General features: G+C 33.3%; 2 protein-coding genes across 4 annotated transcripts in view; both read left to right on the top strand.

Annotated features, from left to right (window-relative positions):
- ADK (adenosine kinase) overlaps nt 1-16,759 on the top strand; it is a 449,806-nt gene that overhangs the window by 133,864 nt on the left and 299,183 nt on the right. The gene's annotated exons all lie outside the window — the stretch shown is intronic.
- On the top strand, nt 11,051-11,744 carry LOC117036096 (peptidyl-prolyl cis-trans isomerase A-like). Its single transcript, XM_033130728.1, has one exon. The coding sequence runs from the start codon at nt 11,051-11,053 to the stop codon at nt 11,549-11,551; it is 501 nt and encodes a 166-aa protein (XP_032986619.1). The 3' UTR covers nt 11,552-11,744.

Below are 16,759 nucleotides of genomic sequence, written 5' to 3' on the forward strand. Positions count from 1 at the left end.
ATATGTCCTTAGTAAGGAATTTTGGATATTCCTTCCTTCCTTTCTGAAATCTCACTTTCTGCTAGTTCTTTTTTTTTGGCATGTGGATCTTTGTATCCCTGCCTCTCTGCTGGTACCTTTTACTCTTACATATTGATATTCTACCTACTTCCACTCTGTGGGTTCTTCTCATATGTCTAGGCGTAGATTTCTTTGGGGTTTATCCTATTTGGTGTGTCTGAGCCTACTGGAGGAGTGTGTCTTTAGTCAAATTTGGGAAGTTTCAAGCAATTAGTTCTTCAAAATTTTTTTCTGCACTGCTTTTTTTCCCTCCTCTTCTGGTAATCTGATGACATAAATGGTAGGGCTTTTAATATTATTTCATAGGTGTCTGAGTCTTTGTTCATTTTTTAAAAATAATTTTTCCCTCTGTTGTTCAGACTGGAACATTTTCATTGATTTCTCTTCAAGCACATTGAGTCTTAATTCTATCTTCATTTTGCTGTTGAGCCTATCTAGTGAGTTTCAAATTTTCAGTTATTGAATTTGTATTTGGTTTCTTTGTATCTTTTATTTTTTTTGCTGCGTCGTTTATTGTTTTTCCAGATGTTTCAAGAGTTCTAGTATTTTATGATTTCCCAGAGTTCTCCTTTTTGGTCCTCTAGCCAGAGAACTGGGACTTTATTTTCCCAGTTCTGCCACACATTTCAATGACTGAGCCCATGTCTGGCCAAGTAGTAGGAACATACAGAGAGAATAATCTAAATTTAAACTTAGTCAATGAATTCTTAAACTCATGTATCAAATTATTTAGTTCTAGATGTTTATTTTATTCTTTTTGTTATCATTTAACTCTGTTGAAATTCTCCATTCTTGCATCTAGTTTATGCATCTTTTCCTTTGCTTCCTTAAAAATATTAATCATATAATAGTTATTTTGAGGTTCATTTCTTTATTTCCATTGTCAGAATCATTTCTGAAACTTTCTTCTTTTTTGTTTTTTGTCAACTTATTTTGTCCATTTGCATAACTATCAGTTGTTAATTGTTTGCCAGTCATTATTTATTTAAGAATGTAGATCTTCAGATTTTATCTTCTGCCTGAGTGTTCACCCTTTTCTTTACAAGGCTGATATGGAGTAAGGTCTTATCACTTTAATAAAATCAAGGATTAAGCCAAATCAAAGTTGATTTTTCCATTTTGATAGATTCAGTCTACCCTATTTGTCTGTTTCTAGAACTTGACCTTTTAGGACTTTTAATTGAGACCATCAAGTCTTTGTCTCATCCGCTCTGAAACAGTCGATAGAACAAGGGCACCAGAATTGCTCTAAGAGGTTTCCAGCTTAATTCTTTATCTTTCTGCCCGACCCACCTTCAAATTTCGGCAAATACCTCAAGTGGGAAAGTGATCTTTTGTCAGTTTAGTCCCTCAGTTTCCGATTTTATCACTTTAGTACTATGTAATAGCTGAAATCCCTACTGTTCTTTTTCTTTTTTTTTTTTTCACCTCCTTGGCCTCCACCCCTGTATCAGTGTTCTGCTAAGCCCCAAATCTGAATTTTCAGCTTCTAGATGTAGTCAGTATAGATATATGTTCTCTCTTGATTCCCAAGGGAAAATTGTCTGTATATCTTCAGTTTTACTCTCCACTCTTCCTAGGGCTTTCATTTCTTGCTTACTTTGTTTTTAGTTTCTTTTCTCCCAGTCTGCCTTTGTTTTGTAAGCACTGCCAGACGGGCAGAACTTGCTGCTTTTTAGGTGATTTTGGTTAGCCTTCTTATCTTACCATTCAGTTTCAGAATTTAGCAAATGTGTTACAGGGCAAACCAGCTGTGTGTTAGAGGTCCTTGATATGTCCAGTTTTATCTCTCAAACCCCATGCTGCTGTCTACAGATTTGGACAAGTCAGACAAGCAGCTGCCGATTCTGGCCTGCTCTCTGAACAATTCTCACCTCCGTGGAAATTCATTCATTTGGTCCTTGTTGCTTCCATAGCTTTTTGGAACCTTTAATGATTTGTAATTTGTACGATGTTTTCTAGTTGTATTCAGTGGGAATGCTGGTCGTGTCCTGCTATATGCTACTCAGAATCAGAAATTCCATGTTACGCTTTGATAAGAGATTTTCAATGTTTGAGTGTTTCTGATAACTGATATTTTTTTAAAGTTTGGTAGAGGAAAAAATGACTAATTATTGCATGAATACTTTTTATCCATATCTGTTACATATGTTTCTAGAATTTTTCTATGATCAGAGAAGCTAAGGCCCCATTACAAACCATGGATTCTGTGACAGAAACAATAGCTGGAACCAAACCAATATAGGAGAAAAAAGGTGTGATTTATGTTGTAGGACTGATTGTGGATATATGGACGATACTTTAGGTTTACCAGGAAACTACACAGCTCATTTTCAGAACCACTGTCCTTCAGTATTTCTCTTTTCCTTGTATATGGCTTTTTCTTATATGGTTTAAAAGTAAATGTGAAACCATTTTACTATTTAATGACAAGTGTGAATTGGTTTAGTGAAATTTTGTTGTGTGTTTTTGTACTGTGTAGAAACCTAATGTACATATCATGCATCTGAATTTAGGAATAATTCATTTTATTTTAATCATGTATACTTACATGCAAAGTGCTTTTCAACAGTATTTTTGATTACCTCATGTGCAAAACTTCATTCATTTTCAGAGTTATAAATGGGAATAATTAAACTTTAAGCATTTTAGAATTGAATGAGGACTTATCTAAGTAGCACATGCTTAAAACTGCTTTCTTATCAAAGAAAATAAAGTTAGAGGTTGGAGAAATACCTTTAAATTACAATCCTTATGAACTAATAGCTTAACCTTAGTTTTGAATGACTGTTACTTTTTCCATCCTTTTAAAATATGCTTAAATATAAACACATGTGGGAAATGTTCTTTTGGCTTTTATCAAACTGACATTTAAGTGAATTTTTTCAACCTCACTAAACATTTGTGGTAAAAGATTTCAAAGCTTTGAATCTTACAATTTGCCTATAGATTCCCCCCCGTGTTATTCTATTAACATTTGGTCTTAATAAGTATAACCTGTTTAGAATTAACTGATGTTTTTTCATTTATTATTTGTTTAGATGAGAAGTTCAGGAAAGAACTTCATCAAAAACACTACTTGGCAGTTATGAATGCGTTCTTAAGGAAGTTAATTTTTTTGAGTTTTACCGTAAAGATTTTACTTCTGTCTTATCCCTCATATGTCTTCCTTTATGAAATGTTCAAAATTGTTGATGTTTGTTTCTGTGCTGTTATGATGTTAGCACAATGAGATGTTTTTTATCTTATGATGTTTGCTAAACTCTCATTTTTCCCCCAAGATGGGGATAAAAAAGGCTTTAGTTACTGTGCAAATGGAAGCAAATGTACTAATTTAAAACTATAAATTGTAAAGGGTAGTTTTGTGTACATTTTCCTGTTCATAATTCTTCTTATATCTTATTTATAAAGACTTTTTAATATAAGGATTACTGGTGCTAAGATATAGAATATAATCATGAAATCTTTCTCATTTCAAGTAGTATTTGTTCCTTATCAGGTACTAGAAAAAAATGCACATTAAATGTAAAGAGCCATTTTTGTTCTTTAATTTCTTCTCTCCTCTTTACCTTTATCATTTGCTTCTTCTTATCTTTCTCACTTTTCAGAATGCATCTTCTGGATGCATCTGAAAAATAATTAAGCAACAACTGTCTTTTATTAAAAAGTAATTCATTTAGTTGTAGGCCATAAGGTATTCTAAATATTCTTATATTTATTTTATATGATTTTAATGTTTTCTTAATTATTGGCTGGATTTCCCAGTCCTGAGTCTGCCACTTACTAATTGTGAGAAATCCATCAAAAGTCACTTACACTGGGCTTGGAGGATAATCAATCTGAATTTCCTCATCCTTCTTAAAACAAGGGACACAAGTAGAATCACATATAACCGGCACCTTCAGAATTGCTAGGAGACAGAACATACTAAGAATTCAAATTTTTTACAAGTAGAGGAAGAAACATCATATTCTAATAGAGCTCTTGTTGCTACTGTTATGTCTGTACCTTTGGAGAGTAGAGGTGGGTGGGGAAGCTTAAGAGACTGAAAAAGAAGGGAGAAGTGGAGAATGTAGTTCAGCAACAGACACAATCACCCCTGAAAAGTAAAAGTCCTGAAAAATGAAAGTCCCACACAGGTCCCAGACTTGGGATTTGGACATACAGCAGGATCAGGCAAACCCTCTTCCCGGTGTATCATCCGCAGTCCATTCCAGTTAGATTCCTGTTTTTTGCCCCGTGAGGGGCTTGTCCAGTGGGGGCACTGAGCCCTGCCCTGGACTTAAGAGCAAGGGCCTCACTGTGGAAGAAGAGAGATCCATAATAGAAAGGGAGATGACAAGAAATGAGAGGAGACAATGGCTTTGGATTGTGCTGCATTAGAATTGGACATAGCCATACAAACCCATAAAATTAAATGATTTCATAGATACAGACTTCATCTTCTGAGGGAATTTTCACTGTGATATTACAAATAATAAAAGTGTTTTATATATACAACTACTCCAATATTATTTGGAATCACTAGATATTTATGTATATATAGAGAAAAGGAAAAAAACGTGTAAAAAATGGTGAATCTTGGCAAAAGGTGTACAGGTATTCTCTGTATTACTCTTGCAGTCTTTGTTGTTTGAAACTATTTCAAAATTGAAAATTTAAATAAAATGAGTCACTAAAACTCTAAATTTGTTTCTCTACTTAGAAAATTGAAATAATTGTATTGATCTTAATTTTATTATAGGATTGTTTTGAGTTTCACATGTGCTTTGTGTATGTCTCTGTGTGTCCATGTGTATGTCTTTCTGTGTAGGTAGGTAGATACGTACATATGTATATACATCCATGAAGAGAGAGAGGTAGTCTTTTGGAATTTCCTTGAGTGGCTCCCTAGATTTTTTGTGTGTGTATGCGTGTGGGTGGGTGTGTATTTAATAAGGTATTTATTGAGATATATTGGGGTATAATTTGCATAGAGTAAAATACATCCTTTTATGTATAAAATTTTATGAGTTTGGACAAGTGTGTACAACTTGTAAGTATCACCAAAATAGAACATTTCCATTGCCCACCAAACTCAACTTCTTTACCGTCAGTTTCTCCTTTCTACCTTCAGCTCCTGGCTACCATTACTCTGATTTCTGCCCCTATAGCTTTGCCGTACCCAGAATGTCAAATAAATGGGATCATATTGTACGTAGCCCTTTTTAGGTCTGGTTTCTTTCACATAGTATAATACTTCTGAGAGTCATCCATGTTCTTTTTTTATTGCTTAATACTACCACAATTTGTTTATCCGTTCACTAATTGATGGACAATTTGCGTTGTTTGAAGTGTTTGGTGATTATAAATAAGGCTGTTATAAATGGCCCTGTACCTGAGTTATCTGGTGAGTGAATGTTTAATATTTTAAAGAAATTGACAAGTTACTTCCTTAAGAGATTTTACCATTTTCCATTTCCATCACTAATGTATGAGAGTTTCAGTTGGTCCACACTCTCGTTCCACTAGTATTGTCAGTTTGTTAAAGCCATTCTAATAGATGTATCTCCTTATGGTTTTAATTTGGATTTCCCTAATGAGTAATGATGTTAAAATGTATGCTTATTTGCCATACATTTTACTAAATGAAGGTAGGAATTCAAAATGCTCTAGATTTTAAAACTTTCTTTAAATCTTACAAATTGAACTACACCATAGTTGATCCTCAGATTATGGGAATAAGACTTACTTTTTCATTCAGTTCCTGATGTGTAGATCTCAGTCATTGGAATTAGAGTTCTGTGATTGTTCTGTGATTGTTTTTCTAAGGTATAGTGAATATACATTGTTATATTATCATCTTCCAGCAAATATTTTTCTTACTTTTCACACTCCTGATTTTCTTTACTTTTATGTGCTGGGTAGTCTTAATTCTTGAGTGCTAAATTTTCAAAGCAGAACAGGCTTACCACATTGGGCATATTGTGTTCAACTCTGCTTTTTTCTGCTATTATTAATCTACCTCTTAAAACTCATTGAAAATTTATTTACTGTTTGTTTCTCATTCTAACTTGATGAAGTGGAAACTAGTTGAAAATCATATGAAACAAGCAGTTCACTTCAATGGCAAGCAGCAAATTCTACTACTCTCTCTTTAGTATAGATCATAATCCCCTTCTATTAAAATTTCCTTCCTGTAACCAATCTGCCCATGTTGTATTGAGTATAATTATTATTGCCTTTGAAAAGGTGATTTCTTTGTAATATACCATCCTGTATTTATTTCCATTAATACTTGTACCTTGATTTCGATGCCAAAAAGACTTTTATTTTAAGGGATGGATTATGTTAGCTTGCCTGTGTTTACTTTGGTCATTTAGTCACTGCCAGGCTGTTCCACAATTAGAAGCTATCTGCTGCTGCTAGTAGCATACTTACAACTATCAGTACTATTTTTATTTTTACTGGAAGTCAGTGTTGTCTTTTAGTAGACTTTAAATTTCTGTATTTGATCATCTCATTTCATACCTTTTCACGTGCACAGTACCCCTCTGAGGTGGTACTGTGTCTCAAGACATTTAATACTAAACCAGGATCAACGGACTCGTGTTTACTCCCAGCTTTGCCTACCACATGAGTGTCTGAAATCCTCTCCACTTCCCTGCGTTTCACTTTTCTTCCCCAAAGGAAAGCAGTTATATAGATATCCATCATATTAATTGTCAGGAATTCTCAATTGTTTATAAAGTATTTAAGAATATGTGATGTCAGAGTGGAAGGCATTATTTAGAATTTAAATTCTCCTATACACTATCAAGACAAGTATTGATGCTTCTTTACAAGTATATGGTATATTGCTTTTTGGTTTGCTTTTTTATAAGGTTAGTCATCAAGAAATTCTGAATTACATTCCAGTGACATTAATTTTTATTTAAAAGTTTTCCTTAATAAAAATGCTTTCATCATAAAATGAATATAAGCACATGATCAAATTGTAGAAAATATAAAAAGGAAAAGACTTATATCAAAAATACAGTTGGCATGTTAATATATTTCCTTTGGTCATTTTTTAAAAATTTCTAAAGAAAACTAATGAACATGTCAAATACATTTTTATGTTCCGATAATGTCTTTGAACAGCAAATATAAGGACATTCCATATTATATTTTGTTCTTCATAAACTATGATTACTCATGTCTTATATTTTGTGTTCTTACAACTTCATCTTAATTTGCTACCTCTATTTCTAATGTCATTTTCACACAGTTGTTTAATGTATTTATTCACTCTATATTATAGATGTCTTTATAAGCAGTGATAATTTTTTCCTAGAATAATACAGCGTATAAATAATTATTATACGAGCTTTATTATATTCCTTCCAAGATAATTACCATAATTTACTTAATCATTCCCCTAATTTTTAGAAATATATGTTGTTTTTATTTTATTATATATTATGGTAGGATGAACAGCTCTTGCATATAGCATTATGTATGATTTGGATTACTTCTCTAAGGTAGAGTCTTAGAAATGGAATTTTATGATAATAGGGTATAAACATTTTTGTGATTCTTAATATGTATTGCTAAATTACTTTCCAAAAGTGTTCTGTCACTAACATTGTATGGTTATGTCAGCTTTTTCACATCTTTGCTAATGCTGAATATTATAATTTACACTCTTGACTAATTTAATGTGCATAAATCTCTGTTTATATGTATTTGATTACTGGTGAACGAAGCTGATTGTTTTTCAACATTTATCATTTTTCTTCTGTTCATTTATCTAAGTCACAGTTTTTCTCTTTTATATGAGAATATTAAAATATTTTAAAATAATTGAATTAAAATCATTTAAAATTAAAATACATTAAATATTTGAAATATATTTTAAATAAATATAATAGCCATTTTCCTATTTGTTAAACATTTCTTTATATTTTAAACATTTTATGTTTGATTTTGTTTTTATGTAGACAAGCTTTAAATATTTTAATATTATCAAATATGTTGATCTTATTCTTTGCTTGCTTCTGTCAACTGGAAACTCTCATCCAGAAGTTTGATAAGCACTGAATCCAGTTTTTCTCTAGCATTTTATTTAAGTAACATACCCTCTGGAATTTTTTCACATCATAAAAGCTGTACACTTTATTAATTTAGGCTTCACAGTAGATTGATAGTAGGAAAATGGATTAGCTACTGTTCTTGCAATTCTGTCAGATTTTTGATTGAGGTGTTTCATATGCCCACTCCATTCAGATGACAAAAAAGCTGAACCAAAAGGAGAAAGTAAGAATGGATCTATAAAGTTCAAAATTGCCACACTTCACTCCCTATAGAAAATAATCTCATAATGGAAATATTTAGAAGTTTTCCATAAAATGTAAACATATCATCAACTCTTTTATTCCTAAAGAACTTAGAAAATATTTAAGACTTTTACATAACTATTTCCCTATAAATTTATAATCATAGTTTTGATTATAGTTTATTAATAATGTTTTAGCCTAACTTTTTGTTTCTTTCATTAAAGATACCCAGTCCTTCATCTTTTCCTGGCGTATTCCACAGGGTGCATTGATAATTTTGACACAGACAAGGTAGACCATTCATAGACAAACAGGACATTTTTGTCTTAGCTAGAAAGTGTACAGAGAAAACCAAGGTATGATTTACGTGCCCAATCCATGCAAACGTTTAAAAGGAAGAAATGTTGTCTCACTGCAGTCAGTTCCCTGAACAGAAATGTTTCTTGGTTTGTTAGTCAGCTACTTAAGATTTCCCTTTGCTCTGTATGATTTTTCTTCTCTTTTGTAGTCCCTTTCCTGACACCATCCAACTGGTCATCCAAACTAGAACTCTCAGAATTGTCATCCCTCTGCCATGTGTTCCAATTCTAGTTATTTATCACATGCTGTCTTCAACATCAGAAATGATTCCTTAGCTTGATCACTTCTCTCTAGCCCTCTCTAGCTCAGCATCTGATTTTCTTTGGTTTGAATTATTCTAAAGGCAGGCAGTCTGCCTTTTTACTCTACCATGCCCTCAAAACTGTGTTGTCATTATTTAAAAAAAAAAATCTGCCTTTCATGCCTGTAGTAAATAGATTCTAATAATTACTAGTTGCCTACTGAATGATATCTAAATTTATTAGCCTGGCAGAGAGAATAATATACCTTTTTCTTTGTCTGTTTTTACTACTTTGGTTTTGACCTGTATTTTACTCTGTATTTAACTTGTTTCTCTGAATTCCATTTTGTTTTGTTTTGTTTTACCCTCAGCTCTGAATATTTTTTCTCCCTTATCTGTCAAATTCCAGTTCTAAATGTTAAACTTTCCCTGCCTCTTTCATTCAGAATCACTTTTCTGCTCTGTGCTTTTTATTTGGCTTTGTTCTATATGTAGATCTTTTTAAATAATTATATGGAAAATTGCTGTGTTCTTCCATTATAAAATAAAGTAGACTTAAAAATGTTTTTATTACAAAACGGTTTATGTGCTCATTACACAATCAAAACAAATGTATACTAGATCTATAATTGCTTCTACTCTGAGCTAACCGCTGTTAACACCGTGGTTGGACTCTTCCAAGGCCTTTTCAGTACACATGAATATTGGGTAATTTTGTTTGCAATATACATATGTATATTGTAATTTTGTTGGATTATATTATGCATATATTTTGATAACTCAATATTTCTAAATTAAAATACATGGAAAATATCCATTAGTAGATATAGGTCTATAACATTTAAAAAATTTAACTCTTTAGTAGAAGCAATATAAACACACAGTAAAAATAAATCGGAATGAAAAATTAAATACTTCTCTCAAAGACTTCCAGTTTTGGGAAATGGATCTTCCCTGCTATTTATCAGTATTCATCAGGATTTATTAGACCAAAACTTGGAATAAGACTTAGTTTACCCATTACCACCCACTACTATTTTTTTCTCTATGTGTGTTATACAGCAGATCCTACTCTCTGCACTAAGGCAGGAAAAGGGGAGAAAAAATTATTCACAGATGATAATTATGTATATATGGCAAAATGGATAAATCATTAGAATTAATTAGAGATGTTAGCACTTGACTAGATAAAACATTATAGTTATATTTCTAAATACCAGCAACAAATAAAAATTACATTTAAACAAATATTACTTACAATAATATTAAAACAGGAATTATGAAATAGTGACTCTAATAAAAGATTTGCAGGCTTTATGGCAAAATTATGAAACTTAATTGAGAGATATTAAAGAACTAAATAAATATACTGTGATTATGAATTGGACCATTTATGAACACTGGAAAGATAATCACTATATGTGTGTGTATATATATATGTGTGTGTGTATGTGTGCACACATACACACATATAAATATATATATAAATATGTATATTTATATAAATATACATTTATATATAAATATGTATATTTATATAAATATAAATATGTATATTTATATAAATATATATATAAATATGTATATATATATATATTTATTTAATGCAGTCCTAGTCAAAATCCTGACACGTGTTTTTTTTTTTAGAAATTGACATCTAGTTTGTACATTTTTATGGAGGTGCAAAAGGACCCAAAAATAGTCAAAGCACTCATGAAGAAGCACAAGGTGAAGGCACTTGTCCTTTCATTAAGACTTATAAAACAATAGTAATTAAGACAAAATGGATTTGTGCAGGGGTGGACATACAGATAGAGATACAGAGACAGAATAAAGAGCCAGTAATGGTTAAGCACATATATGTCATTTCCTGTCTGCCTGTCTGTCTGTCTGTCTGTCTATGCTTGGTGGTGGTTGTTACACAGGTGTTCACTTTATAACTACAGTCATGTACTGCATAATGACGTTTTGGTCCATGGTGACTACATATACGATGGTGGTCCCATTAGATTATAATGGAGCTGAATTTCCTGTAAGAAATGGAAGGATAGGCCTTCCAGACGCCGCCGCCCGGACTTACCCGCGCTCAGCCATGGTCAACCCCACCGTGTTCTTCGACATCGCTGTCGACGGCGACGGCGAGCCCTTGGGCCGCGTCTCCTTTGAGCTGTTTGCAGACAAAGTCCCAAAGACAGCAGAAAACTTTCGTGCCCTGAGCACTGGGGAGAGAGGATTTGGTTATAAAGGTTCCTGCTTTCACAGAATTATTCCAGGATTTATGTGCCAAGGTGGTGACTTCACACGCCATAACGGCACAGGTGGCAAGTCCATTTATGGGGAGAAGTTTGATGATGAGAATTTCATCCTGAAGCACACAGGTCCTGGCATCCTGTCCATGGCAAATGCGGGACCCAACACAAACGGTTCCCAGTTTTTCATCTGCACTGCCAAGACTGAGTGGTTGGATGGCAAGCATGTGGTCTTTGGCAAGGTGAAAGATGGCATGAAGATTGTGGAAGCCATGGAGCGTTTTGGGTCCAGGAATGGCAAGACGAGCAAGAAGATCACCATTGCTGACTGTGGACAACTCTGATGCATTTGACTGGTTTTCTCTTAACCAGACCATTCCTTCTGTAGTCAGGAGAGCACCCCTGCCCCATCTGCTCGGAACACCCCATAATCTTTGTGCTCTTGCTGCAGTTCTTTGGGTTTCGTATTTTCCTTGCCCCCCTCCAAGTCTAGCTGGGTTGCAGAGTTAAGTTTATGATTATGAAATAAAAGCTAAACAACAACAACAACAACAACAAAAAAGAAATGGAAGGATATATGATTCAGGAAGATTTTTTGTTTTTCGCTGACAGGAGCAGTATCTGTGGAGCTTGGCAAGATATTTTGTTTGGGACCTCAATTTTGAATGCAGGTTCCATCCCAGTCAGGGAGCCACTGACCTGTTTCAGCACAGAGGAGCTGGGCCCCTCGGTGGTACATATTCAGAGGGTGCTATGGCCCTCCCTGATCTAGCTTGATGGTCTTTCAGAGTCCATTGCTGTGAATTCTTTGTCGAACATCCCAGATCCTGTACAAGGACACAGGTTCACAGGAGCTAGCTTAACAAGTACTAAATGTCTCTGCCACTTTAGGTAAAACCTTTCTGTGGTAGTGTGTACCTGTACTTTGGAAATATTTCCAGGTTGTAATGATGTAAAGCATAGATAAGTTTTATTTTTTTCTATCATTTCCATGTCAGAGAGAACCCTTTGTGCCAGATAGTGTCAGTGGAACCAAAAACAAATTTCCAAAGTCAGAACATTGAGTCCATAGTTTTACACCAGCTCCATGTTAAATACCCTTTGCTTTTTATGAATACCACAAAGTTCTTTAACCTGACCACTGCTCCAACATGAAATTGCCTAACAACGCATTTCTCAGAAAATATCCCCATCTTTAAGTGACACATGACTGAATTTTTTTTTTAATATGTGATTTTATTCTCCTTGCTTTTACCTCTCTCTCTCTCTCTCTCTCTCTCTCTCTCTCTCTCTCTCTCTCTCTCTCTCTCTCTCTCTCTCTCTTTATTGGGGAATATTAGGGAATCGAGTGTTTTTCCAGGACCCATCAGCTCCAAGTCAAGTTGTTTTCAATGTAGTTGTGGAGAGCGCAGTTCACTGGCCCATGTGGGAATTGAACCAGCAACCCTGGTGTTATGAGCACTGCGCTCTAACCAACTGAGCCAACCGGCCACCCTGAATTTTTAAAACTAACATTTGTTTTAGATACCCTTAAGAAATTTATAATGAAACAAAACTGAACTAAAAAAAAAAAAAAGAAAAAACTTCATAAATCTGCAAATACTAACAGTTAATTTTTTAGTTTATCATTATAAATCTAAATAATGGGGTTATGCCCCATTCTTGAATGAACAAATTTACACTTCTATTTATGCTTGTCTGGAAGATAAAGAATATAGTGCAGTCATACTATTTTACCTTTTCTTCCCCTTCCTCATTGTCTTATTTACTTATTTTATATATTTTAATTTTTCTACTGATTGACTTTAAGCAATATTCTTAAAATCTCTTTTTGAAAAGTTGATTACTTACTGACTGTTTTCAATTACAGGAGAGAGAATTAGAATGCTTTTCCTTTCATCTCGCAGTCTCCCACCTTCAAAATGTCAATGTTAGATATATAACGGTTTTACATTGTTTCATAACTATAATTAAATTAAATGTTATCTGTCTCACATCTGCATAGATTCTAAAATAAAAATGAAACATAATTACCAAAGAACTAGGTAAATATTATTCTCTGTAGAACCAAGTAGTGTGATTGGGTGGATTTATAGAAAATACAATCCTTTGTTATTAAAAGTTTTGCTACTTAGGGTAGAATTTTACATGTAATAAGGATCCTCTTTAAATTTCTTTCTGGATTCTTTTACTTTTCCAAAGTCATAAACGGTTCTAACTTTTTCATTTTTTAAAAACCCATGCCATCTTTCTTATATTTCCTTTTGATTGGTACACCTCCTCCCTAGTAATATATTTTTTCATTTGGGAAAAGGATGAGGAATATTTTTCCTTATCTTTGAGTTAATAATCTGAGTGGATATTGAATTCTATTAAAAATTTTTTTTTTCTTCTAGCATAGAATACAATATACTATTGCCTTTTAGCATCCTATATTCTTTATTAAGTCTGGTATTATTCTGATTCTTATTCCTTTTTAGGTGATCTGTTATTTTTCACTTAGAAGCTTTTAAGGTTTTCTCTTAATATGAGAGTTCTGAAATTTAACAAGTATGTCCAAGTATGGATCCTAGACCCCACTCCTTGGTAGACTTGCTTCATGTTTGGAGAAATCTGAAGATTATATATTATTTTCTTTTTTCAAAACTTTTCCCTACTATTTCTTTCTTACCCATCATTATCTCTATTCTTCTGTCATCCTTTTAAAGTGAATCTTGGGCCACCTGATCCATTCTCCGTGCCTTTTAATTTGTCTTTCATACTTTTTTCTATTACATTTTCTGTCCAATTTCTGAGTATTTTTCTTAACTTCAACTTTGTTCTTTTCATCTTATTTTTTATCTGTGCTCATTTTTTTCGGCTCATGTCATACATTTACCTATTGATTTTTTAAAAAAATTACCAGTGGTAAAGTTAATTTATAGAAACTATTATTCTCTAGTTGTGTCTTTTTCATATAGTAATTAGGCAGATTTCCCTGTATTGTTTCTGAGAAAAAATTGGGCACATAGTGGAAAATATAGTGTGGCAGTTCCTCAAAAAGTTAAACATAGAGTAACATTTGACTCAGCAGCTCCATTCCTAGGTATGTAGTGACGAGAAATGAAAATATTATGTCCACACAAAACCTCGTATGTGACTGTCCATAACAGCATTATTCACAATAGCCATAAGATGAAAGCAACTCAGGTGTTCATCAATGGATGGATGGATAAAGAAAATGTGGTATATCCATATAATAGAATGTTATTCAGCCATAAAAAGGAATAAAGTACTGATATATGCTATTACACCTATGGATCTTGATAACATTCTAAGTGAAAGAATCCAGTTAATGAAACTACCGTGTTTCCCCGAAAATAAGACCTAGCCGGACCATCAGCTCTAATGCGTCTTTTGGAGCAAAAATTAACATAAGACCCAGTATATTATATTATATTATATTTATTATATTATATTATACCCAGCCTTATTTTAGTATTAATTTTTGCTCCAAAAGATGCATTAGAGCTGATAGTCCGGCTAGGTCTTATTTTTGGGGAAACACAGTATACATGTATTATATGATTCCATTTGTATGAGATGTCTAGGCAAAATTACAGAGATGGAAAGTGGGTTAGTGATTGCTTGGGGTGGAGGAGAATGATGGCGAGATTTGATTTTGATAGCTAAAGGGTATGGGATTTTTTTTTAATGAAAATACTCTAGAATTGATTGTGGTGATGGTTACACAACTATGCATGCATTTCATCGATTGGATGGTAGACTTTAACCGGGTGAATTGTATGGTAGGTGAATTATATCTCAATAAAGCTATTACCAAAAAGGTAAGAAGAAAGTAAAAGAAAAAAATTGTCCGGTAGGCTAGCAATCTACACAACTGCCAGAATAGGGAGGACTTGGCCAGGACAGATTCAAGCATTGGAACAGATTTTACTCTTGTGGTGTGGTGGGAGTGGTTAGGCAGCTACACTGTTGTTCCAAATATCAAAGGGTGACAAAAAATGTATACACATTTTAAGAAAATAAAAAACTATTAAAATTATAATAATCTATACTAATAACAAAAGATGAATACAAGTCATGTGTATACATTTTTTTGGCACCCCCGGTAGTGTTGAAAGAAATCAGTTACTATTATGAGTCCTATCATTGCAGTGTCAATTCTGTTGTATCTGCTTTCTGTTAAACTAAAATTTGTTGTTTCTCAAATTTGTGGTCTGCATGTGACATCTTTCCTTGCTTTTCAGTGTTGTTAAATACTTTTATTTTTACATACACATATAAAACATGGTTTTTGATATCTAGTGGGACTTGGAAGAGGAAGTAGACATATGCTTCATCATCCATCTTGAAATGTGAGGGCCTATAATTTTTATACATCTTGAAATGATTCTAAAGATAACATTAGTAAGCAAAATTTTGGTTTCTACAGAAAACTCTTAGTTGACTGGAATGAGGAAAAACATACAGATTTCTGTGTTTGTAACGGACAAGTAATTCTGAGACTGTAGTTCTCATTTTAACTCACTAGCGTACTATATATGACCTTTGTTTGGCAATCTATTCAAGGACATTATGCCTTACTTTTCCCATTCGTTAAACGAAAGCATTATTAGGTCTCCTTCCATTCTATTAGGTTGGTGCAAAAGTCATTGCGGCTTAAAAGGTTAAAAAGAATCACACAAACCACAATTACTTTTGCACCAAGCGAATAAAATCGATCATGTTTACTCTGTTTACTTGGTTTTCGTTACTGAACTCTCCCAGCACCATCCAATAGAACATTCTTTTTGTAATAGTGGGAATGTTCTGTATTTGTGTGTGTTCAGTATGATAGGCAGTAGCCACACGTGGCTGTGGAACACTTGGAATGTAGCTAGTGGGACAGATAAACTGAATTTTAAATTTAGGTCACTTTAATTAGCTTAAATTTGAATGTCTATACCCATGTGAAACTAATAGGTACCTTACTGACCAATAGGAGTCTAGACTATTATCACTGAAAAAGAACATTAGCTTTGCTAGATGCTCTGGAGAAAAAGGACTACATGACCAAGTAAGCTTAGGAAATGTGCGTACTCCATCTCCATCTTGAATTTTCATCAGCATATTAAAGGCCTTGAGATATTCTGAAGCAAAGAAACCTGTTTAATTATTACTCAGATTTTCTAAAACTTATGGGATCTCAGAACCTTCTGAGCCTTTGGGATTAGATTCCATAGATAGCACTTATAGAGTATTTACTATATGCCTAAAGTTACTGTTTTAAACATTTTGTCCAAATCAACTTTTAAAGGCTCACTACCAGTTTGTGAGTTGAGTACTATTAGCCCCTTTTTACCAATGAGGAAAGTGAAACACAGAGGATTCACTGATGTGGCCCAGGTCACACAGGAAGTAGTACAACGATCATTCCAATCTGTAGTCAGATTGCTATTGAGCAGTATGCGATACACCTTCCAAAATAGACATTTCATTTTACATTTTTTTACACTTTCTAGAATTTAAAAAAAATATAGTTGATTTATGTGATTTTTAGTATCTATAGC

This window comes from Rhinolophus ferrumequinum, chromosome 16 (genome assembly GCF_004115265.2).
Source record: "Rhinolophus ferrumequinum isolate MPI-CBG mRhiFer1 chromosome 16, mRhiFer1_v1.p, whole genome shotgun sequence".
In the NCBI taxonomy this organism is placed as follows: domain Eukaryota; kingdom Metazoa; phylum Chordata; class Mammalia; order Chiroptera; family Rhinolophidae; genus Rhinolophus; species Rhinolophus ferrumequinum.

Coding starts and splice junctions, on each gene's coding strand:
- LOC117036096 (XM_033130728.1), top strand. CDS start 11,051: ATGGTCAACCCCACCGTGTTCTTCGACATCGCTGTCGACGGCGACGGC.